The 22743-nt window shown below is 30.7% G+C and overlaps 5 protein-coding genes across 5 annotated transcripts; 1 reads left to right on the forward strand and 4 right to left on the reverse strand.

The window, feature by feature from the left end:
- Positions 1 to 10845: 10845 nt before the first annotated feature.
- On the reverse strand, positions 10846 to 11633 carry MONOS_3287 (putative phenylpyruvate tautomerase; the record flags this gene model as incomplete). Its single annotated transcript, XM_067873275.1, has 4 exons — positions 10846 to 11241; positions 11291 to 11419; positions 11469 to 11559; positions 11620 to 11633. 4 exons carry the CDS (start codon positions 11631 to 11633, stop codon positions 11131 to 11133), a joined length of 345 nt encoding a protein of 114 aa, XP_067723004.1. The 3' UTR covers positions 10846 to 11130.
- Positions 11634 to 11673: 40 nt separating this feature from the next.
- MONOS_3286 (uncharacterized protein) lies at positions 11674 to 15090 on the forward strand. Its single transcript, XM_067873274.1, has 11 exons — positions 11674 to 11699; positions 11756 to 11874; positions 11924 to 11991; positions 12041 to 12077; positions 12149 to 12806; positions 12954 to 13031; positions 13270 to 13578; positions 13773 to 13997; positions 14152 to 14301; positions 14595 to 14720; positions 14852 to 15090. The coding sequence occupies exons 1-11, from the start codon at positions 11693 to 11695 to the stop codon at positions 14941 to 14943; spliced, it is 1869 nt and encodes a 622-aa protein (XP_067723005.1). The 5' UTR covers positions 11674 to 11692; the 3' UTR covers positions 14944 to 15090.
- MONOS_3285 (uncharacterized protein) lies at positions 15084 to 16834 on the reverse strand. Its single transcript, XM_067873273.1, has 5 exons — positions 16551 to 16834; positions 16426 to 16501; positions 16281 to 16369; positions 16163 to 16228; positions 15084 to 16097 (listed from the first exon to the last, which is right to left on the reverse strand). The coding sequence occupies exons 1-5, from the start codon at positions 16685 to 16687 to the stop codon at positions 15743 to 15745; spliced, it is 723 nt and encodes a 240-aa protein (XP_067723006.1). The 5' UTR covers positions 16688 to 16834; the 3' UTR covers positions 15084 to 15742.
- Positions 16835 to 16980: 146 nt separating this feature from the next.
- On the reverse strand, positions 16981 to 18295 carry MONOS_3284 (uncharacterized protein; the record flags this gene model as incomplete). Its single annotated transcript, XM_067873272.1, has 4 exons — positions 16981 to 17196; positions 17339 to 17575; positions 17600 to 18018; positions 18074 to 18295. 4 exons carry the CDS (start codon positions 18293 to 18295, stop codon positions 17157 to 17159), a joined length of 918 nt encoding a protein of 305 aa, XP_067723007.1. The 3' UTR covers positions 16981 to 17156.
- Positions 18296 to 19945: 1650 nt separating this feature from the next.
- MONOS_3282 (uncharacterized protein) lies at positions 19946 to 21838 on the reverse strand. The gene is made up of 3 exons (XM_067873271.1): positions 21679 to 21838; positions 21096 to 21577; positions 19946 to 21034 (listed from the first exon to the last, which is right to left on the reverse strand). Exons 2-3 carry the CDS (start codon positions 21186 to 21188, stop codon positions 20333 to 20335), a joined length of 795 nt encoding a protein of 264 aa, XP_067723008.1. The 5' UTR covers positions 21189 to 21577; positions 21679 to 21838; the 3' UTR covers positions 19946 to 20332.
- Between the last annotated feature and the right edge of the window lie 905 nt (positions 21839 to 22743).

Consider the following 22743-nt stretch of genomic DNA (forward strand, 5'->3'; position numbering starts at 1 on the left):
CATAACAGGAGCTTTTGAAGTGAAAGCAGAAGATTGTGAATGAGACGGATTTGAAGGAGGAGCCTCATTATTTGGAAGAGAAATGGGGTTTTTATTTGGATCTTGAGGATGAGCGGAATTGGATTGAGTCAAAGCTGTGAGCGGTGAAACAGGTGGAAGCAAGTCCACGTCAGTATACGTGCAGTCAGAATAACCCTGATTCGTCCTTTTACTTCCAAAAGATGAAGATCTAATGTTGAGGTGAATCGAAGAGCAAATTTCCGTTCCGTCTTCTATTGGAAAGCCGCATGCCGTGTAAAAATTCGTGCACACGTCCATGCAAGTATCAAGAGACTCCAAATGATCTTTTGAACAAGATGGATATGAAACTGCGCATGAATATGCAAGAAATGCATTTTTGCATTTGTCGCTTGCATTTTTTGAATAAGGCTTATCGTTAAAAAGTTCAATAATTTCAGCAAATTTTTGTTCCTGCTCGGATGCATTCCATATGCAAACATCGTACGATGCAAGTGGTTTGCAAAGTGAGCTATTCAACGAGGTAGATAGTGTTGGTTGAGGAAAACTTGAACAAGATTGACATTTTCGAGAAACCACTTTTGAAAATATAGTCAAACATATGAAAAAACTTATTGTCATCTTTTAAAGGAAACTTGAGAAAGAATAAAAATACAAATATTTTAAGATAAGAAAAGCAAATAAGAACTTTAGCAAAACCTTCGCATCTGTAAATTCTCCTTTTAAATCTTAATTTTGATTCAGATTTCTTTCATAATCAAAAAATAAAGCATTTTCAATTGTCATCCGTTGTTAATCAATCATTCTTGCAAAATAATGCAAAATGAAAGAAAAGATCAAAAATGTTGTAACTAATAATAATTCATTAAAACTAGAAACATAAAAACTAACGAAAAGTTGGATAATAATAACTATCATTAATGGCATAAATAATTCTGCTCATTAACATAAAAATAAACAAATCAAATGGAAATTTCCTCAAATTGATATGATGAAATGTTCAATAAAAGCTCTCTAAAATAAAGATGGTATCAAATATTCGCATAAAATAATCAACATACTAATAATATAAAATGCAAAATGCAAATAATGTATAACACAAAAAATATACACATTCAACATGAAAAAACATAAATTAAAAATCACTAAAAATGATAAATAAAAATGTAAAGTCAAAAAGATATGCAATAATTTTGATAATAATAACACTTAGTTCACAGAGAATTTGTGCTTGTATATTTTATACAAGCTGTAACTTTATCAAAAGGCTGGATATATGTGTGGTATATCTGATCAAACTCGCATTCGTCCACTGAACATTTATAATCAATATTTTGCAAAAACGCTCTTTCTGAAGCATTTAACAATTCAAGTGGTATTCCCAATGATCTGCTCCAAAAAGAATTTTTGAAAGGAATATCTCTCAATACTTTTTGAGAAATAACAACAGAACAAAGAAGGACTGTTCCAAGGGTTGATGGTCTTATTGTTCCCATTCCTCCAAGTTTTCTTTCAACTTTTTCCCATTCGATGAGCCTTTGTATCATTAAAAAGGCATGAAGAACTTCTCCGATACTCAGCCCAGCTATGTCTCTTGAAAAAGAAAAGAAAGAATAAATCTGTTGTCCGCTTAAATCTAAATTGCACGTTTTTGAAACACTTCCGTTTGATGGCAATGTTTTATTTTGCTGTGCAAAATCAGAAAATGTTTCCGAAAGAAGCTCGCTTATTTGCTTTGATATTTGCTGTAAAAGCGATGAAGATGTTTGAGAAGCAGCATATTTGTATGTAGATCCTAAGTCAACAGTAGATGTTCCCTGTGATAGCATTTTGCTTTGAGATTGAATTTTGTTATTGAAACAAGAAATTTTTTCTTATTGATAAATAATGGGAGAAGCTCCCTAAATTTGAGCGTCACGGGGATTTTTACACTATATGGGACGAAATATTTTGCTTAATGAATTTTGTTCCATTCAACTCAAACAAATATTTTTCTCAATTTTAGAATTTTTCTGTATTTTTTTGACTCGGTAATGAAAGAACAATAATGATAAGGTTGGAGAAAAAGTTTGGTTCAAATCGTTGTTTTTTCATAAATGAAATAATTATGCTCCATATATTATTTATTGTTTTTAAAATGAAAATTAATATTTCGCAAAAGTTTTCGTTTATTAATTCGTGAAAGTGTGTTTTTAATCACATTCATATTTCTATTTGCCATTTATCTTTTTGTTTTTGCGATTTTCAATTTCTCTTTAAAAAAAATGAATACAGTAGTTTTGAATGCATTGGATTAAATAAAATATAGATTGCTTGTTTTCCTTTCGAAAAAGAAATAGAAGAAATTAAAGACTTCAATTCAATAAACGAATGCACGCTCAATGTTAGAATTAATCGGGAATGACTAAAAATGTTGTGTCAAATGAAATGGAAATAAATACAAAAGATGAGATGTATTTGATATTCAATATTCCGAAAAATATTTGTTTGTTTGTTTGTTTGTTTTTTCATGACTTTCTTTGCTTCCTCGCTTGGCAAATGGTACTTATGAGCAACCTCACAAATCTTCACAAAACAAAGAAATTATCAAAGAGAGCATGTTGTTTTTTTACATTAAAAAAGAATGATATGTGGAAAAATCGGTATTTATTTATCAGCCTCCCATTCAGAAGCATCAGCTCCATCCCCAATCCCATCTGATGATGTATCTGTTTCTAATTCATAATCTGATTCTTAAGATTCTTCTTCGTGCAGCATTTCTGCACCAGCTTCTTCTTCCTCTTCTTCTGGACCAAAAGCTTCATCCTCAAGAGCTTTGTATTCTTCATCACTGAATTTCATAACATTCGACACAAAAATAAAAAAATCAACTTTTCGATTTCTGAAAAACAAAAATGAATAGATATATTCTTGCATTCAATTTTGTCTCACTCCATGTGAAGTCAGGAACATTCGAAGTGCAGCCCACGACGCTTCAATATGATTTGTGCAAGCTCCTGTGATTGGATCTGAATAAGTGTAAAATAACATCATGAAAAAAGACAATTAAAAAAGAAAGAAATACCTGTAAAATGCTCGGAATGATTGACAGTCTTGTGCGTGAATCCATTCTCACTCATAGAAGGATATGCTTTCCATTGATCAGATGATATTTCTGTTCCGGGACGAATATATTTTTTTATTGACTGAATTAATACTGAAGCAGATCCGTTGGCCACAGGATAAACAAATGCTTATCCTCCACGTTCCTGAGCACCGAAAATCCAAATTTGCTTCTTGGCACGTGTTAATAAAAAAAAGTTCAATTGATAATTAAGTTTCAATAGATAAAAATTCAAAACATCTCTTGAATTTCCACCTTCTCCAAACAGCTTCGTCAATTTCTGCAAAGCAGCCAGGTCATCTGATGGGAGTTTGAATTCCACCAATCATCTAAGTGCTTGTTCTCCTGCAAATGCAATGATAATTAGAAACACTATGTCTTTCGAATAAAGTTAGAGATAATGTTTGTTTAATATTGAGATGATAGTCAAAGAAGAAAAGGATCAGAATAAGATTTGCAATTGAAAGCCTTGATTTTGAAAACGGAGTTCCTGTTTTATTAGAGACTTCTTTACGGTATTTGCTGCATCTGAAGAACCATTTTCCTTCGCTTCCTCTAATCAAAATCATTAATGAACAACATGTTGCTATTGGGTATCTTCTGACAGTGTTAATCACATTGTCGTTAGGCCGTTGCATGTTTTCTCCATTATCGCAAATAATCTTCAATAAATTATGATTTTTCTCCATCAAATGATTAAATATTTGACATTCGTTAATGTTTTTGGTATTATATATATACTCATCAATAAAAATCCGATAATTATGTGCATAAATATTTTGATTGTTTGAAGGGTTGATCAATAATTTTTTCAATAAAATCAGATTTTTCCACTAATTAACGATTGAATAATCTTTTCAAATGTGCTTTGAACATATGATCTAAAGTTGATCTTTAATTTGGCAAGGTGGCGTATAAGTGCCATATGCCCGCCTTTATGCTTCATCAGCATAATTATTGTTCTTGTCATTTTTTTTCTTTTTCTTTTTTTTTCTTTTTTTTTCTTTTTTTTTTTCTTTTTTTTCTTTTTCTTTTTCTTTTTCTTTTTCTTTTTTTTTTTTATGGAATAGCTATTTCACTTGCCTTATTCTGAAACCTCGTATTCTTTACTTCTTCCTTTCCATCACCCTTTCAATCTTTTGATGTTCCACTTCCCGAATGAAAACATACAGACTTATAGCAGATCTCAATCCGTTCTGTGCAGGATGTACTAACATGAACAATCAAAACAAATTTTAGAGATTCAACAATTGAACAATCCAGTGCAAATATGAACAATCACTTTCCTTTCTTAAAGTGTCATCAACTGGAAATTCTGCTCTCTCTCTCTCCCTCTCTTTCTCTTTCTCTTTCTCTTTCTCTTTCTCTTTCTCTTTCTCCTGCTCAGACAACATCAAAACAACCGATGGAGATGGATAACTTCAAAACCATCTTCGACGCATAAACTGATTCCTTCTCGCATTCGTGCAACGCATATTCACAATTTTCTCCTTTTTTTTCGTTTTTCTATGTAACTTATTTGAATAATCATCTTTCTTCAGTTCTTTATGCAAGATCAATCTCTTGCTCTTCTTGTGCCACCTTTGCTGATTCCCGCAAATGTACAACTGAAACTCCAAATGACGCTTCATATCATCATCAATAGAAATTATTAATCAATTTTCAATCGTGTTGTCTTTTCACGAAACATATTGAATCAAAACTTTGTTTCATTGAATGAAAAACATAAAAATAATTGTATTTGCTTTTCCATTTTATTGTTTCTGTGTTTTTTGGATTTTACTCTTCAAATAACATGCTGAAAATCGTTCATGTTGAAGGAGAAGGAGAAGGTGGATCAATTTTCTGTTAATTCATTTTATTAATAGTTAGTCTGATTTGCACTTGAGGAAGAAGATTGACCGATCGAGATAAATGTTGTGGAGATGCTGAGGAAAGTGGGAATGTTCATATAAATGCATTTGGAGGAAATGATATTCAGACATGCGTGATAGGAATGCATTTAAAGTTTATAAAGCAAGTTGAACGTGAAGAATAGTGATGGTGAGCATGAATAAAGAAATCCAGGAATAGCCTGGCACCAAGGAAGAGTAATAAATGAAGGGGAAACAACAATTAAATGAAAATGACATGGAAGACAATAAAGGGAAGTGAATCAGTGACTTTGGTGAAAGATTAGGACGAAAAAGGTATTAATATTCTATTCATCTGATCCCTTGAATTTATTTAATCAGACAAACTTCGAACAACTCTTGCCTTGTCCGTTCAAATGGATAAAGTCCAAGACAGGATCCAGTGAAGACTGATCTTTATTCTGTTTCATTGCAACAAATATCTGAAAATAAAATATCGATACAGAACGCAAACTCACCATTGAAATTGCAAATTCCGCATCGGTATCGATAGAAAACGCTAATCTCCTGCTTCATTACTTTGTGTTGTTTCCTTTCCTCTTCTCAATTGTGATCAAAATCTTGCCTTTGAGATTGCCAGTCACGTTTATCTCCCAAAAACACTCTGATCAGTATCGCTTTGTTATTTTTTCAAAAAGCAGTACAATTTTGAGTTATCTTTTTTTTTTTTCACAGCTTTTCATCTTTGGATTTCATACAAATGATTCTCCAATTGAGTTGATCAAATTGCTTCATCTTAATGGAGTCGAAAAGAATCCAAATCTTTTGAAAAATATTCCCTTTTTTAATTCTAATTTCGACTTTCTTCCTTGTAATTCACCTCAACAATCTGTAATTTGAAGTTATATTTTTGTTTGTTTGCTTGTTGGTTGGTTGGTTGGTTGGTTTGTTTAATTCTATTGTTTTTTAAAATGAAAGAAAAATGCAAAAACCTTTAAATAAACAAAAACAATTTGAAACATTTTCAAAAAAAGATTCAATTTATTCAAAAATTATACGATATGATCATAAAAAGATTATCTTCAAAAACATTAATATATGCATTCTTTTTTTATTGTAACTTATCGAAAATGAGCATTTCAAAAAGGATGGTTAGAGTTCTGAAATTTTCATGACTGTGTCATACTTCAATAATTCGTCAATTTTTGCTTTATTGCTTTGGGTTGTTTTCTTTATAAATGGTGAATTGCAAAATTTACTGAATGTCACAAATTTTCAAAGTTGCAAGAGATGACTACCACTGAAAAATTCATTTGCATGTAATTTCTGTTGAATTTGGATTCGCGTTGATTGTTTTTTCTTTTTCAGATTTGTTTTCTGAGCTGGAGAGTTGTAACGAAGATGAACGGAATCAGAAAGTCTTTGAAATGAATTAACTGATAGAGGAGATGGATAACGAAGAATTCGGTTCTATTTTCACCGTGGAGCTGATCGACAGAATGGACAATTTAATTGAAGATAGGAAACTGTTTTTGGAAAATGCAATTTTGTTGTTGGCATGGGACATCGCAAAATGTTGATGAGCCCACTAGTGAATGGCTTTGAATAATCCACATTGGAAAAAAGATTCAAAAAGATGATAACTGATGAAAAGACGAAAAATGAAGGAAAAAATGAAAATTTTCTTGCTGATCTCAGTGAATGTCATCTTTTGCTAAGCGGCTGGTTTTCTTCAAAATTATTATCAATTTGTGTGCCTTGCCTTCTGAAAGTGACGTTGAAGAGGGAGAAAAACGATGAAGTTCAAAAAGAAGTGGAAATGTCTTTGCTTGCATTGAGCAATGTTGAACATTATGTGTGAATATTTCTATTTTATTTTTGAAATTCTTGATATTTTTCTTGTTTTCGATAAGGAATTGGGAAAAAAACTGTATATGAACGAGATCAAAGAAATCATCAAGTATCATCTGTAACAACAGAACCTGACACGACTGGCTTATCAATCTGCTTGGAAGTTTTTGATTTACAGATTATTCACAGACAAAAGCTTGGAAGAACTAATCGTGAATGAGCTGCACTTTCTGAGAGAAGCAAGAAGAGAATTGGAAGAGCTATCAAAATGTGTTGATTGGAAGAGAGAAAAAGAAAAGGAGGAGAAGGAGAAGAAAAGAAGGGAAACGAAAGAAGTGATTGTTTCAAAGAAATGGATTATTGTACTAAATTCATATTTATTCATATGCAAATTGATGGACAATAATTTTGAAAAGATGATAGCCATTATTGTGGGAATACATCGAATAGCAAAGAATAATTATAGACAAGTTTGTGATCAGTGCCTGAAGTTATTGAGAACTGCAGTCGGAAACAGGTCTGTGGAAATTGATTGTTTGTTGAAAAGTGGAGCTTTTGGTATTGCTTTGGAGGAGATCTCTCAATCAAATGTATGTTTGCAACGACTTATTTATTGCTTGTCATTTTTCAGGGAACTTTGTGAAAGACTGAATAAAAAGACGGAGATAGAAAGCAATAAAGCGAAACGAAAAGATATGAAAAGAATTGTATTCGAAGAGATGGAAAAAGAAGGATATGAAAATTGTATCCTCAATTTACGTCATTGCTTTGAAACAAAAACAAGAAAAAATTTTATCTTTGTTGGAAGTATTTCTATTTATTTTATTATTTATTGATCCAAATATATTTTGATTTGCTCCATTTTTGTGTTTTCACAACTTCCTGCTTCGGAAGAAATATTTGACCGTAAAAAGAAAAAAACTTTTGTTGATTTGAAAAATCGCATAAACGTTTTCTTAAATTGCAGCTTATCATTGCAATATTTTAGCAAAGTGAAGGATGAAATATTCATTGGGTTGTTTCAAATTTTTCTTATGAAATCATTTGAAATTAAAAATTGCATATGTTTTTAACAGTTGTATAAATAAATCTGATGTATAATTTATTTTTTTTTCTATTTTTAATTTTTTCCAAAAAGACAAAGTTTCCAAAAATAACAAAAAATATTTTTCACTTGTTATTTGTGTCATAATTTTTTAAAGCATATTTTCGTTGAAAAAAATTTCTGGTTTGAATATCACTCTTCAATATACAAAAATTAACATAAAGGGGTGATTGATCTATTTAATGAAACTTCTGCTTTTTTTTCGATCTAACTTTGGCTTTTGGAATAATTGACATGCATTCGATATTCGGATGAAAATAATTTGGCTAAAAAAAAAACAACTTCAGAAAAAGCAGCACCCAGAAATAAGTTTTGATTACACATATCATCACCCATCTTTTTAATGACGCCAATGCTATTTTTTCCTATTCTAACAAAGGATTTTGAAACGATCGATAAACATATAATATTTGAATGAAAAATATTTACCAAAAGACAATGTATTTTCATAATTGCAAAAATGCTTTTAATAGTCATTATTACAAAAACAATCACCAATTCGTTTGGAACATCTCGGACCAAAACTCTTTTTCTGTTATATTAAACTTTAATGGAAATTTAGAAAAATGAAAGATTTTCAGTTTTTCTAATATTTTCCACTTCTGATAACATGGATGATTATTTTTGAAATCATATTTTCTCATAACAAAGTTTCGGTTCGAAATATTTTCTTGAATATAAACAAAAGAACACTAAAAAGTGAAAATACTAACAAAAGATATCTTCTTCTTAATTATAACTTAAAAACTGTGTTTTTTATGCAGTTATGATAGTTTTTTAATCTGAATTCAAAATCTCTTCCCAATGAAAGACTATCTTTGAAAAAACAACACACCGAAAAAAGTTATGATTTCAAAAATAATCCCACACATGTTAAATATTCTTTTGTTTCGTAATTATGTAAAGTTTGTTTTTTTAGTGAGTATTATTTGTTTTCGATGATTTTTTTATTGTCGAAATTCTATTACAATTTTCTCTGAGGCACTTTGCTTTATGTTTGAAAATAATTGGAAAGTGTTTAAAATTTATTAACAAAGTTTTGATGGTGTTCAAAATATATGACAAGATCGTTTTCTCAATAACTGCATGAGAAGAAATTCTGATAACTTTCAACAAAACATTTCTCATCAATACAAACTCATTTGATATACGAGACTTTCATTTTTTTGTTGATTGAATATTGAAAAAAACAATTATCGAAGTCTTGGAGAAATAGGATTTTTAGTTTCTCAGAGATTTCAAAAATTATTTTTCAAACTCAATCAACAAGAAAATGAAAGTCTCGTATATCAAATGAGTTTGTATTGATGAGAAATGTTTTGTTGAAAGTTATCAGAATTTCTTCTCATGCAGTTATTGAGTAAAACGTTTTTGTCAAGAATTCATTGAAATAACTATCCTTGAAAAACAATTTGATCTTTATTATTCCCGTTCTCAATTTCGTCAAAAATTCATTTTATCTAATTTTTTTAAAATTAAAAAAAAAAGACAGTTGTCTTAAATTTTTGAAAAGTTGCTTTTTGTTTTATTCTCAAAGAAAATAAAAATTTCTTATTTTGATCAAATTTCTGTTTTCACTCACCAAATATTGCTGTTATGTGAATAATATCTTGACAATGTTTTTATTTCAGTTTTTGTGAAGTTTCGTGAGTGAGAACCGAAATTTGATCGAAATATGAAATTTCTATTTTATTTGAAAATTGAACAAAAGGAACTTTTCAAAAAAATTTCAGACAGTTTGAAAGTTTTTTTTCAGTATAAATCCCATCATAATTGATAATTTGAGATTTAAAGAAATGTGAAGAAATTTTTTTCTTCATGAATTTTGTACAAAACAATCCAAACAAAGATTTTTCTCAACTTATAAGTATTTCACTGTATTTTTGCAAGAGAATGTCAGGATAACAATTTCACGAACACAGAAAAAGCTTGGTACAACTCATTTGTTTTTTCATAAATGTGTAGTTAGTGTTTATAATGGCGGACACTTTCAATAACTGTGGATAGTCGCATTATCTCGACAACCGTTGATGGTTGCATTTTGATAATAAACACAATTATTCCCTCAATGAATATGAACTTATAAGACATACAAAAATGAAACAACTCACTTCTTCGAATAAAGAAAAGAACATTTTTATTTTTCGTAGAAACTATAGAATCTTCTTTCTTAGTGTTTCTCCGAAAAATATGTCTATATTTTTTAGAAAAGTTCCATTTGTTTTGTTTTCAAATAAAGAAAAATTTTTATATTATTATCAATTATCTGTTCCAACTCACCAAATTTCTCTGTCATGAAAGTCAAATCTTGACAATATTCACATATTGATTTGTTTGTGGTTTTGTGAGTGACAACAGAAATTAGATAGAAATATATAATTATTTCTTTATTTGATTATTAAACAAAAGGAACTTTTCTAAAAAATATAGACATATTTTTCGGAGAAACACTAAGAAAGAAGATTCTATAGTTTCTACGAAAAATAAAAATGTTCTTTTCTTTATTCGAAGAAGTGAGTTGTTTCATTTTTGTATGTCTTATAAGTTCATATTCATTGAGGGAATAATTGTGTTTATTATCAAAATGCAACCATCAACGGTTGTCGAGATAATGCGACTATCCACAGTTATTGAAAGTGTCCGCCATTATAAACACTAACTATATGAATTTGACCACAGATTTGTGTCATAAACCTTGCAATTGGAAAAAATTCAATAATATGTACCACACTATCTCTGCTTCGAATTATTGCAACTCAAACATTATCGTGAATAACAACATATTTGAATATAAAAAAGTTGAGGAAAATCTTTGAAAGCATTGCGTGGAACAAAATTCATAAATCATAAAAATTTCGTCCAATTTTTGCACAATTATATACAATGAAAATTCACAAGAAAATGTACCGAACACCTTAATGCACGAAAAAATGTGATTATTCAAAACTTAATAAAAATCGAGGTGACTACTACGGAGTTTTACTGTGACAAGCATTTTCAAAAGAAACGCACAACAAAAAACAAAAATCACTTTATATATTTAAGAAAAAATAATAATTCTTTTCATATAATAATTTTGTCTATTTTTGGAATAAAATTGGAAAATGTTAAGATAAATTTTAAATAACCATGATTCTTTGAGAAATATTTATCGTATGTTGATAAAAGTCTATTAATTTAGAGAAATCACTCCATATCACTTAAAATGTGTAATCACCATGTCCCCAGAACCCCGAAGCATATGATCCAAATGTTGCATAAACTCTTTCTTTTGGTACACTCAAGGTTTCTCCAAGCAATGCAGAAAAAGCCTAAAGAAAAAATTGAAACCAAAGAAACATTTTTCAAAATAAAGCAAACAGTCACGATTGCAGTATTTTTCGTTGCATTTGTTGGTCCAAGGACACGAACATCAATGAAGGCACAGTCGCCTTCTCTTCCACCAAAAGCCATATCCATGGATGAAAGAGATGCCATACAATATCCAACCTTTTAAATTTGCAATGAATCAGAATTTTCCAATAAAAGTTATACAAACTGGTTTGCCAAATTGTTCAGAAAGAATCTTTTGTGCTCCGGCAAGAATTTTTGCTTTTGCTTCTGCGCTATATGCTTTGGAAACTTGAATCCTGTTATTCAGTCAAATGTTTTAACAAAATAATCTTACAAAAAAACTTAAAATGAAAAACCCTGCAAATGGCATTAGTTTTTTCAAACAGGTTTTGAAACAAAGGGAATGAGATCATTTCAAATTGTTATTTTATGGAAGGTATACACATTTTTTGATTTTGTCCTCATGTTTTTTTTTTCAATCACAATTTTAAGGAAAATTTACGTTATCTAGAAAACAACTTCATGCAGTAGAATTTCTTGTTCGCGAAAAAGCTGCAAGAAACTTCATTGAACAAATGCTAGGAATTAAAACTGAAAATGCTCCGCTTTCTGTATGAAGATTTCTTTTTTTATGGAATGTACACTTATTTTCTTTTAAAGAAAGTTTTAAGTGATGGAGTTATTTTATGTCAAATTGTTAGAAAAGTTAACCCTGGGATGCTTAAAAAGTTTGAAAGTTAATGTTATATCAAAACTTAATGGCAATAAAAATTTAAGGTATCACGAAGTTCCAAAGCATAATTTCCACAAAATGGTATTTTCACTTTTTTCACATTTTCTTTAATTTTTTAGTTTTTTGTTCCTTTATGAAATTGTTATTAAAAGGAAAATGTTTTACACTTTAATACAGCAGTAGTTGCTGCATTTCAGATGGAACCATTTGTTGTGCTCCCAAGCGATGTTGTTAAAGAAGAGTTTCCTGCAAGACTCGTTGATTGCGTTTTAGTTTTTGCAAAGAGAGTTGAACAAATTTCAGGGGGCACAATGGGAGTGCACATTGACTTGGATAAAATTAGAAAGGAAATCACATTTACAGACGAAGAACTTGCTCATGCTGGAGATGTCATGAAAAAGGAAAAATTGATACCCGTTTCAAAAATGGAAATGGATGAAGAATCAGTAATGGGAACAATCAAACGGTCAAAAGCAGGCAAACTTGGAGAGAGGCCGCACTTTGACGAAGATCATTCGTGCAATGCTACATGCGCAGACTCGTTTATTGATAGTGAAAATGCGATTGATACAAAATACACAGCAAAAGAAAATGGAGATGAAATTGATACGAACGACGAAGTATCAGAGAAAAGTGAAGTTAATCAAAACGAAAAACGAGATGACGAAAAAGATAAAGAAACAAAAAGTGCGATTGAAACATCACAACCACTTCAGGATTCAGAAGCTGTCAAGTCCGAGGGAGCTGAAGAAAACCAGCCAAAAGGAGATGCAGCTATTTCTTCTTCAAGTGCAGAGAATGCAACAAGAAGTGTGCTTCATTGCTTAATATTTCTGTTCTTTTGACAATTGCGGATGATGCTGAATGGCTTTTATTACAAAAAATAATTTCTTTATTATTTCTGAATATTCATCATTTATTTTGACTCAATGTATTTTTATCCGTCAATTGAACCAGTTTTGAGTAAGATGACTGCAAACTATGCAATGAATGTCCTGCTGAAAGGAGAAACTATCGAATGTGATGAATGGGATGGTATGTTGAGAAGTGCAGTTCTTTTTTTAAAATTTTTATTTGGATATTTTACGAGCCTTTTTGAATCTATTGAAAAAACGAATTCAAAAATAAAACCATTTTTTGAAGATGCTTTGCTACACATTTTTTAAAAAAATCATCATTATTTTTCTTTTATTTTCTTTTTTTTATTAATTCTTTTCATACAAATGTTTTCATCCTTATTCGCTAATTGTTTTGTTGTCATGATTATTTGAAGAGATGAGCCGAACACAATTCATTCGAGAATTGTACACACTTTATTGCATTTCTCAAACAAAAGCACATTCTTCTGCGTCATCTTCCTCCTCCTCTTCGTCTTCTCATTCTCCTCTGATCACCCGTGCCTTCTTCAACAGCATAACTCCTGTTCTTGTGTCACTTGCTTCATCTGCAGCAGCAGCAAATGACTCAACGGCAGTTGTTGCTGTCTGTCTTCTCTCATCTCTTCTGCGCCTGGATGAAGCAGAGAGACTGGCTGAGCTGAATCCCCTCAGAGAGAAAGCAGGGCTGGACAAGTTGGATCACAGTATGATATGATGCTGTTGCAATTGATGCTGATTTTGAGAATTTTTCTTTTTCTTTTCTTTTCTTTTGGTGTCATTGTAAATGAACTTAAAATGAATATTTTTATGTTTTTCCTTCTTCTTTTCAATATTGAATTCTAATTTCATCTTCAAACATAATTTTTGTTCTTTTTTTTCTTTGTTTTTCTCCGTTCAGTTACTGCTTCAATAGTGCCATCTCAAACACTTCAGCCAGCAACCACAGATCCGCTCACTGCTTCTGATTCAGATGCTGGTTGGATCAGGATAAGGAGCAGCGATGAGAAAGAAGCAAAACCAGAGGAGCTGAAAGAAATTGTGTCAGACGATGAAATTGACTTTGATGGAGTGTTGTTGTCGCAATTACTTGGCAAACTTCCAATAAAAGAGGAGATTCTTTATGGTTTGGATATAATCTTTTCTTGTTATTGTCAAATTTATTGGATATGTTTTGGGAAATATTACAAATTTATTTATTTATTTACTCATTAACTCATTAACTTATTCATTCAAAAAAAAAAAATAATATAAAAAAACTTTAATTCCATTCAATTCAGAGCTCTTTTTCGATTCGCTGACAAAAGCGTTGGATGAGCGTGTGGCAGGAGGATGGCGCAATTTCTTGATTACAAACCCAAAAAACACCATCGGACGCAAAACAGCCAACTCCATCCACAACAACGTTTCTGTTGATGTGCTTCATTCAAGTTTGTTGATGGGCAAAGAGAAATGGATGGATTTGTGGTTTATTTGAATGACAATGCTATAAATTTATTAATTTATTAAATTTTTTTCTTTTTTTCTTTTTTTCTTTTTTTCTTTTTTTCTTTTTTTCTTTTTTTCTTTTTTTCTTTTTTTCTTCTTCACTTTTTTTTCTTTCACATTTTCTGATTCATTGTTATGCAATTATTTTCAAAAAAAATTCCACATTATTATACAATATTCAAATTTCATTCCCTTTTATAACTCTTCTTTTAATAATTTGATTATCTTTTATCAGTCATCGTGTTGTGTGAAGGAGCAGGCTGTGATTCTTCTCTGATAGAGCATGTTGTGGAGCATCTGACAATTGTCTCTGAACTTCCTTCTGGCTCTTTGACTGATGTCCATGCGCTTGTCAGCAAAAGTTTGCTTATTGTGTTATATTATTAAAAATATTAAAGCTACATTTAAAATAACTTCTTGATAATAATAATAATATATTTTATTATTTGTTATTGAAATAATTTTTATTTATTTATTTATTTATTTTTTCAGATGGAATGTATTTAAGGGTGTATGATTGGAACCAACTTCAAGTGCTTGCAAAGTTGTTCTTCCCTCCACGTGTAATACGAGAAAATTACTAAATCCTTCTTAATTTGTTCTCTTACAAAATTTTCAAACACCTTCCTGTTATTTTATTAGTATATGCATCTAAGCACATTTTTTAATTGTTTTATTTTGTTGCTGATTTTCTGTTGATGTTGCAAAAAATATAAAATTAAAGTAATAAATGCAATGCTTATTTGAATATTTACATGAAAAAAAAACAAAGTGTTTTTATATTCCGACCCGACAGATGCAGAAGAAGAGATAACAGAACGATGAAATAAAGGGTCAAAAAAATCGTTGATTGCTTCAAAAAAAATAAGAGCTGAAGCAACAAATGAATTTCGACTCATGTATAAAACAAAAACATTGCTTGACATATGTTGATGAATAAAGAAAGAGTTTATGATAGTGTCAAATAAAAATGAAAGGAGGGAAAGAAAGAAGGAAAATAAGGGTTAAAAAAAAACAAAATAGAAAATTCGCAAAAATAATGCAATATAGCAAAATTGCAACATAGACAATCAATTCAAACAAAAGAAGAGGAGAGAAGAGAATCAGCCTGTTGCGATAAGATTACAACGCAGTCATAAACAGATTATATATTTAACCGCAACTTATAAACATTCTTTAATAAATTATAAACTCCAATGCTTTCAAAGAGAAAGCATAAAAAATAAGGAGGAAAAAAAAAAAAAAGAGAAAGATAGAAATAAAGGGAAAAAAAAAAGAAAAAGAAAATACAACTTATAAAACATCCAACCCACAGTGTATTTCCAACATAACATCTTCATTCCCTCACCTTTTCCTTGAGGGCAAATAACAGAACATTTCTGCTTATTCAAGAAGAGCAGCCGTTGTTCCTTTCGTAATTTGGTCATAAATCTCACACACTTCTGCATATCCTTCCCGGAACGATTTCTCGCAAACATCATAAAAATCTTCCCACTTTTCGAATTTTGCAGGATCAATCACTTCTTTGAAGTTAAGTACTGAGACTCCTCTCAGCTTCTTGTCGTCTGAACACCCCACATACGCCTCGTCCACATCTTCAGGAACATTATCGGGATTTATGCTGATGTTTGCTGAATGAATGAACAAAGATTTTTCTCTGATTGCATTTTGGCTGCCTTCCCCAGGAATAATCATAACAGGCATTTTTAATTGAAAGGCAATTCTAAATGTCCCGGTTCTAAAAAAAATGAAAATAAAACAAAATCATCGTAAAAGACTTCTGTACATAAAAAGCACACTAACCTTATTCTCTGGATAGTTCTTTCAGCTCTTCTATGTCCTTCGGGATAAATCAATAGTCTTGGATTGCTGCATTAACCAAAAAAACTGAATGAAATTACAAATTAAAATAAAGCAAAACATATTTTCAACGCAATTGCGATATTTTTCTCCTGTTTTTTTCATTTTTTGTTCAAGTTCTTCCACAGTTTGGTTTTTGGAGGAGGAACTCTGGAGAAATAGAAAAATCTCATAACAATCTGAAGCCAAAAAAATAAAAGCCACACTCTTTTGAAAAAAATAAGATTTCCTCCAATAAAAGCCGCAAGCGCACCAAATGGCATCAAAAAAGCAATTGCCAATCTGAATGGAAACAACAAATAAAAGATCAATAAAAGAAAAATCTTAATACCTACAAAAACACGAAGGAAAACCCATAGCAGACTGAATGAAAAAATCTGCCCATCCCTTATGTGATCCAAGCACAAGACCTTTAAATTGATCGATTTCATCACGTTTCTTTCCCATGCGATAAGTTTTTATTCTCATGGATTTCAGTATTTCAACAGAGCCACAATCATAAATATCCCTTGGTTCCAAAAATGGTAACAATAGCCCCCACTTAGAGGTAAGCCATGTTACAAAATACAACAAATGGAACAAATTATAAAATTTTGAAATGATGGTAAAAATTATCATTTTTGTTAAGGGTCAATTGATAAATGATTTGATTTTTGCATTATTTGCTAATCCCCATTCATTTTAAAAAAGTTATTTTTCTTTTTTCATTGAAGCTTCAAAAACATCTACTGCTTGAACCAACTGGAAAAGTTTTCAGATGAATTGTGTATTTGACCGTAATTATTCTCAACTCTAAGAATTAAAAAAAAAATTTTATTTTGTTTTTTGTTGTTGTTGTTGTTGTTATGATTTTTTATTGTGTTCTTTTAAACAAATATTCATTTTTCTATAAAATTCTTGGTATTCTTTAAAAAAAAAAAACATTTTCATCCACTTTTCAAGTAATAATTCCTTTTTTTCTCGAGAGAATGAGCGTTCTGGATAAAAAATTATAAAAAGGAAACACAAAAAGATGAAGGGAATGTTTTATAGATAAATTATAAAAACAAAAAATAATCTGGATAATTCTCAATCAAATGAAAACTGCTAAATTCGCCGCGACAAATATATTGGCACAACCCGATGATGCAATCTTCGTACCCTTCTTCTTCCATCTTTTCGAACATCTTCATTTTCGTTGCATTTCTTTCCTCTTCTTCTATTTCATCATTCCCCTTTTCTTTCAATTTCCTTAAAGCAAACATAAAAAATGACGTGCACTTAAGTGCCATTTCGTCATTAAACAATGATCGCTGAATCTCCTCCGAAACAGCATTAATTGCTCCTCCTTTCAACAAGTCATCAACTTTCACATTTCTGTTATACACAGAATTAATAAACGATTCAATACATTCGATTCTAATGTCTCTGCAATTATCCTTTGCTTCCCGATAAATCTGAACAATACAACCAACGAGCATGGCAAATTCTTCATTCTTCGAAAGACAACTGCGAAAATAAATCTCTAATGTTTTAAACCATCTTAATAAAATAATCTCTTCTTTCTCAATTTTTCCTCCCCTTTCCTCTTTTGTTCTCTTCCAATCAACACATTGTATCAGCCATTCCAACTCTCTTGATGCTTCTCTCGCAAAATGCAATTCATTCACAACTACTTCTTCTAAGCTTCTATCATATAAAATTCTTCTTATCAAAAATTGCCAAGCAGATTGATAGGAAAGATGTGTCATATTGTGATGTTCCTGGTGATATTGGATGATATCTTTGATTTCATTCAGATAAAGTTTTTGTTCGATAAACTCATAAAAAAGGAAAAAATAAATTAAATCAAAAAAGAAATAGAAATATTCATACAAAAAATTGGCTTATGCAACTCAAAGCTAGCAAAAACATTTCCACTTCTTTTTGTGCTTCTTCTTTTAACCCTTTGTTCAATGCTTCTTTCAGGATGTGAGATACACAAATAGGTATCAATTCCGAAGAAAATACGCTGTTAAGCAAAAAATAGTACTCGCAAAGATCAACCAAGAGCGTTTCATTTTTTTCTTCTTTCATCTCATTTTCTTCAATAATCATCTTTTCAATTCTTTTGCTCAATGAAGATTCAATAAAACTATCAATATATATGCCTTTCATAGTTTTCCAATATCCCATATGCTTCAATAATAAAATAACATTTTCTAGAGGCAGTTTCTTTTCATCAATCATTTTGAGTATTTTGTTAAAAAGATCTGCTGCAAAAACGGATTTAAATTCTTCTTTGCTCATCTCTTCCATCAATGCATTTATTTTTTCAATTTTCTTTCTCAGTTCATCTTCATCGCAATCTTCCAGTTCTGAAAACAAATCTGAAATAAAAAATTAAGAAAAAATGAATCCAATCATCATGAAGTTCAAATGCAACAACTGTAACAAACCCAAAAACTTTTTGATGCTTTTCTCCATCTGTATTTTTGAAAATCATTGAATTCAGAAAATAAACATATTTTAATCATTCACATTGATTTCGCATTCGTTTGGATCGAAGAAATACATGACAAATAAAATCAAAATAAGTTGATAATTATACTCATTCAAACTATTCTATCTTGCGAGGACATTTTCTCCTTGTGTTTAAGAAGCAAAAGAACACTTTGTTGTTTCAAAGTTTGTTGTTATGGAATCCATGATCATAAAGAATTATTAAAAATCGCTTGTCATTATCTTGATGAGAGAACAGGGAATGAATATTCCCTGCGGAACTAGGAATATTTTTTCCTGTGGAAACAACAAGAAATGGTGAAATACAGTAATTTTGGAATTCTATCTGATGATTTTTGGAGATTGATTGATCGATGAAATACAACAATTTCATCAATCACACAAAAATGATATTGTATGTGAATTTTAAAGTTTTGTATGTTGTGAAGATATTTCCGTCTGTATCATTTCCAAAGTGCAGGAATCAGAATTGTTGTTGAAATGGCCAATCTCCGCTTTGGAGAGCAAGACAATAGGAATGGAACTGATTGTTATATAACAATTAGGAAATAAATAAATATATACCAGTGTCATGCTTTTCAGAATTTTTATTTGGTGCAAGAGATGAAAACAAATTCATCTGATGTTTTATTGAAGGAAGACAGAGGAAGATGGAATCCTTTGAAAAAGCTGAAACACTCAAAATTATATTGGATTTTGGAGCATGAGGAAGAGGAGTAGTTTTTTGTATTTTTGGACAAGGAAAGTGGTTGGCCGTGAGGAAAGCGAGATATTACTAACAAAAAGATGCGAAGAAATGAATGCAAAGGGATGAGATTGGAGCTCGGCACAAGTATTGAGTTGACCATCATCTGTTTTTGCAGTCAAAAAGGTATGCCCATATTTTGTGGAATGCTTTTTCAACGAAGCATGGCTTTTGGTGGCAATGCCCTTGAAACAGATGAAATGAAGAACAGCAGCTTCTGTTTCAGGCCATGCTTTTGAAAGAATAACAAAACTTGAGAGGATTGCTTCAATCACACTCCATCTTATGCCTTTGAAGGATTTGCGAAACAAGCAGACAGGAATCTAACTGTCTCTGTATAACAACCTGCTTTTGATGATGTTGAAAAGAAATGATGAATGCGTTGGAAACACAGAATCATCATCATCCTCGTCATCATCGGAACCTTCTTCTTCTTCTTCTTCTTCTTCTTTCCATTTCATCTTAGTGAAGTAGGATAAATGAAAAATTTCTTGAAAAAATTCTCCAAATGACAGCTTATTTTTTATTTTGTGAAATGTTGCAAAAAGAAAAGTTGAAATTCTACAAGGCAAAAAAGAAAAGGGTCGTGATAAAGAAAAAAGGTCAAGATAAAATTATAGCCCTAATTGGATTCATCAACCAGAAACTGCAGCAGCTCCTTCATGCTCAGAGCATCTGACGGCTTTGCTGGCACATGCATCTTTCCTTCTTCCTTCAGCTTGTCTCGCTAATTCTCTTGCCAGCACAACAATTCGAATTCGGGAATTGGGATTGTTAGCTGCAACAAATCGAAAAAATTACACACGAAATAATAAACTTTTGCAAATCAACTGATTGAATAGTTTTTAACATCGCATTATTACAGTTGCGAAAAAAACGTATTTCTTCTATTCGAATATTCCCTTTCTGAAATACACCACAGGGATGTCAAAAAAGCCTCCTTCTTCCAGTTTTTCAATCAATGCCCTGTTCAGCATCTTCCATCTATTCTCATCATTTCCACTATTCTTTATGATGATTAATTTTTTTTTGTATTCTGAAAATAAAAAAAGGCAGAATTTGAAAACATCGCTTTTCAATGCAAGTTGATCTATTCCACTGGCAATGAAATCCACAGCTCCAGCTCTCAAAAAGTCGTCAATGTTCATTTTCCCCATTGTTGCCATATCCTTCATGACAATAATATTCTTTAAAACAATATCACTTTGAAACCCATTAACTTCTTTGCTAATTCTTGAGATGCATCGAAATAGCCCAGGATTCTCTTCCAGTCGACCATTATTGACTTTGTAAAAAATGTGAAGCGTCTTCATCCATCTTTTAATAATCAACACATTTTTCCATTCTCTTTCGTTCTTCTCTTTCACCGCCCAGTCCACTAAGTGTTCCAGATTTTCCAATTCCTGAGTTGCTTCTCGCATAAAATGAATCTCATTCAAAATCACTTCCTCAATTTCCCTTTCGCAAAAAAATCTGTTGATAAAGAATCCCCATGCAGACTGATATGCAAGTCGTGTCAGATTGTTATGCTCTTGATGATATTTAATTATATTTGTTATCTCATTCAAATAGCAACCTTTGTGCACGTACTGATAAGGTTTACAGGAAATCAATTAAAACGAGATTAAGAAAAATGATGTAAAATCACACCACAAAGTGTCCAATACTGCTCAATGCTAGTAAAGCTTCTTCCACCTCTTTTTGTGTTTCCTCACTTTCCTCTTTGTTAATCGCCACTTTCATTGGGCAAGGCACACAAATATTTAGCGGCACGAGTCCATATTCTTAATCATAAAGCAAAAAATTGCATTCACAAATATATGCAAGCATTTTTTCATTCTTCTCGTTGTTCCTAATCAATTCTGAAAAATAAAAACTCAAAAAGGATTTTTTGAACCCAGAAATCCTCAGCCCTCTCAATGCTTTGCAGTATCCCATGCGTTTCAGCAAAAGAATTAAATTTTCCATGGGCAGATTTTTACAAATCACAATTTCGTACAATTTGTTGAAGACTTCTTTTGTTAATATGGTCTTTAATTCGCTATCATCAAAGGAATCGAATAACTGGTTCATCGCCATGATTTTCAACTTTTGATCCGAAATTTGGTAAATGTCTAATCGAGAAAGCATTTCTGCTCAAAAAATGAAAATAAGATAAATAAATAAAATTGAAAATATTAATTAGATAATTTGCATAAAAAATTTAAATTGTAAAATGATTTATTGAACATGCCGCAAAATTCTTTTAAAAGAGGAGATTGCTGCATTGGCTATCAAAGTTATTGCATTTTGACGAAAATAATACTCTTAGGATATTCAAGTTCTGTTTGAAAACAAATCATGTTTGTTTCTTTTCTTATTGTCACGCAATTATCAAAGAATTGCATTTTGACGAAAAAAAATAATAGGATTTTTATAATTTCAAAGTCATGATAATCATAAAACGAGTATCCTTTTCATTAAATCAATTCAAAATTCGAAGGAATATCATCGGTCAATTAGAAATGATGTTTGACTAAGTATTTTCAAACAAAAAAACATAAAATAAAATAATAAATAATAAAACAGATGTTGTAATTTTTTAAAATAATATAAGCAGATATTTCTCCAGTGGTCAATACTAATTTTATTTAAAAAGAAATTTTAAGAAACCTTTCTTTCTTTCTTTCTTTTGGTTTTATTGAAACGAAGATTTGTGATAAAAACAAAAGAGTCCAAATGCTTCTAAGATTTCTCAACAAAAAACAAACTGGAGTGGAAAAATGAATATGATTCAAGCATTTACAAAGTTATCAACGATATATGTTGATTTTCCGTGATATTTCTAGAATAGAAAAAGAATATTTTTTATGAATATATTTCATGGTCTTTAAGTATCCTTCTTTTTTCATCTTTTGAAAATCCTTTCTTTTGATCTCTTTTCTTTCCTTTTTTTTCATTTCTTTTTCTTTTTTTTCATTTCTTTTTCTTTTTTTTCTTTTTTTTTTCTTGAAAACCTCAAAAAGATTTTCTTATATTTATTCGCAATTTTGTTTTCCGAAGTTGTTTACCAAGTTTCCTCCAAAACAAGTTTAAAAACTCCTTCCTTCATCAACGATTCAACGCATTCAGCTAATACAAATACCATTTATCGAAAACTTTAATGCATCAACCGAACATTTCATTTTCATTTTCTCTCGCTGTTCAATTCAACCAGATAAAGCAACGAATAAGCTCAACATATGCATTATCTCACCATTCGCACAAATCAAAAAAACAGATCAAAGTTTCAAGCATCTGATAATATCATACTCTTCTA

The sequence above is a fragment of the Monocercomonoides exilis genome (genome assembly GCF_001643675.1).
Source record: "Monocercomonoides exilis strain PA203 chromosome Unknown scaffold39-1025343, whole genome shotgun sequence".
In the NCBI taxonomy this organism is placed as follows: Eukaryota; Preaxostyla; order Oxymonadida; family Polymastigidae; genus Monocercomonoides; species Monocercomonoides exilis.

Bases quoted from the DNA above. Each gene is read 5' to 3' on its own strand.
- MONOS_3286 (XM_067873274.1), top strand. The intron at 11,992-12,040 runs GTTTGAAAGTTA...TAAAAATTTAAG, and splicing joins AACCCTGGGATGCTTAAAAA to GTATCACGAAGTTCCAAAGC. The intron at 14,302-14,594 runs GTTTGTTGATGG...ATCTTTTATCAG, and splicing joins TGTTGATGTGCTTCATTCAA to TCATCGTGTTGTGTGAAGGA.
- MONOS_3285 (XM_067873273.1), bottom strand. From the start codon at position 16,687: ATGAGAATAAAAACTTATCGCATGGGAAAGAAACGTGATGAAATCGAT. The intron at 16,502-16,550 runs GTATTAAGATTT...GTTTCCATTCAG, and splicing joins TTTCCTTCGTGTTTTTGTAG to ATTGGCAATTGCTTTTTTGA. The intron at 16,370-16,425 runs GTGTGGCTTTTA...CTATTTCTCCAG, and splicing joins ATCTTATTTTTTTCAAAAGA to AGTTCCTCCTCCAAAAACCA.
- MONOS_3282 (XM_067873271.1), bottom strand. From the start codon at position 21,188: ATGAAAGTGGCGATTAACAAAGAGGAAAGTGAGGAAACACAAAAAGAG. The intron at 21,035-21,095 runs GTGTGATTTTAC...AAACCTTATCAG, and splicing joins GCAGTATTGGACACTTTGTG to TACGTGCACAAAGGTTGCTA.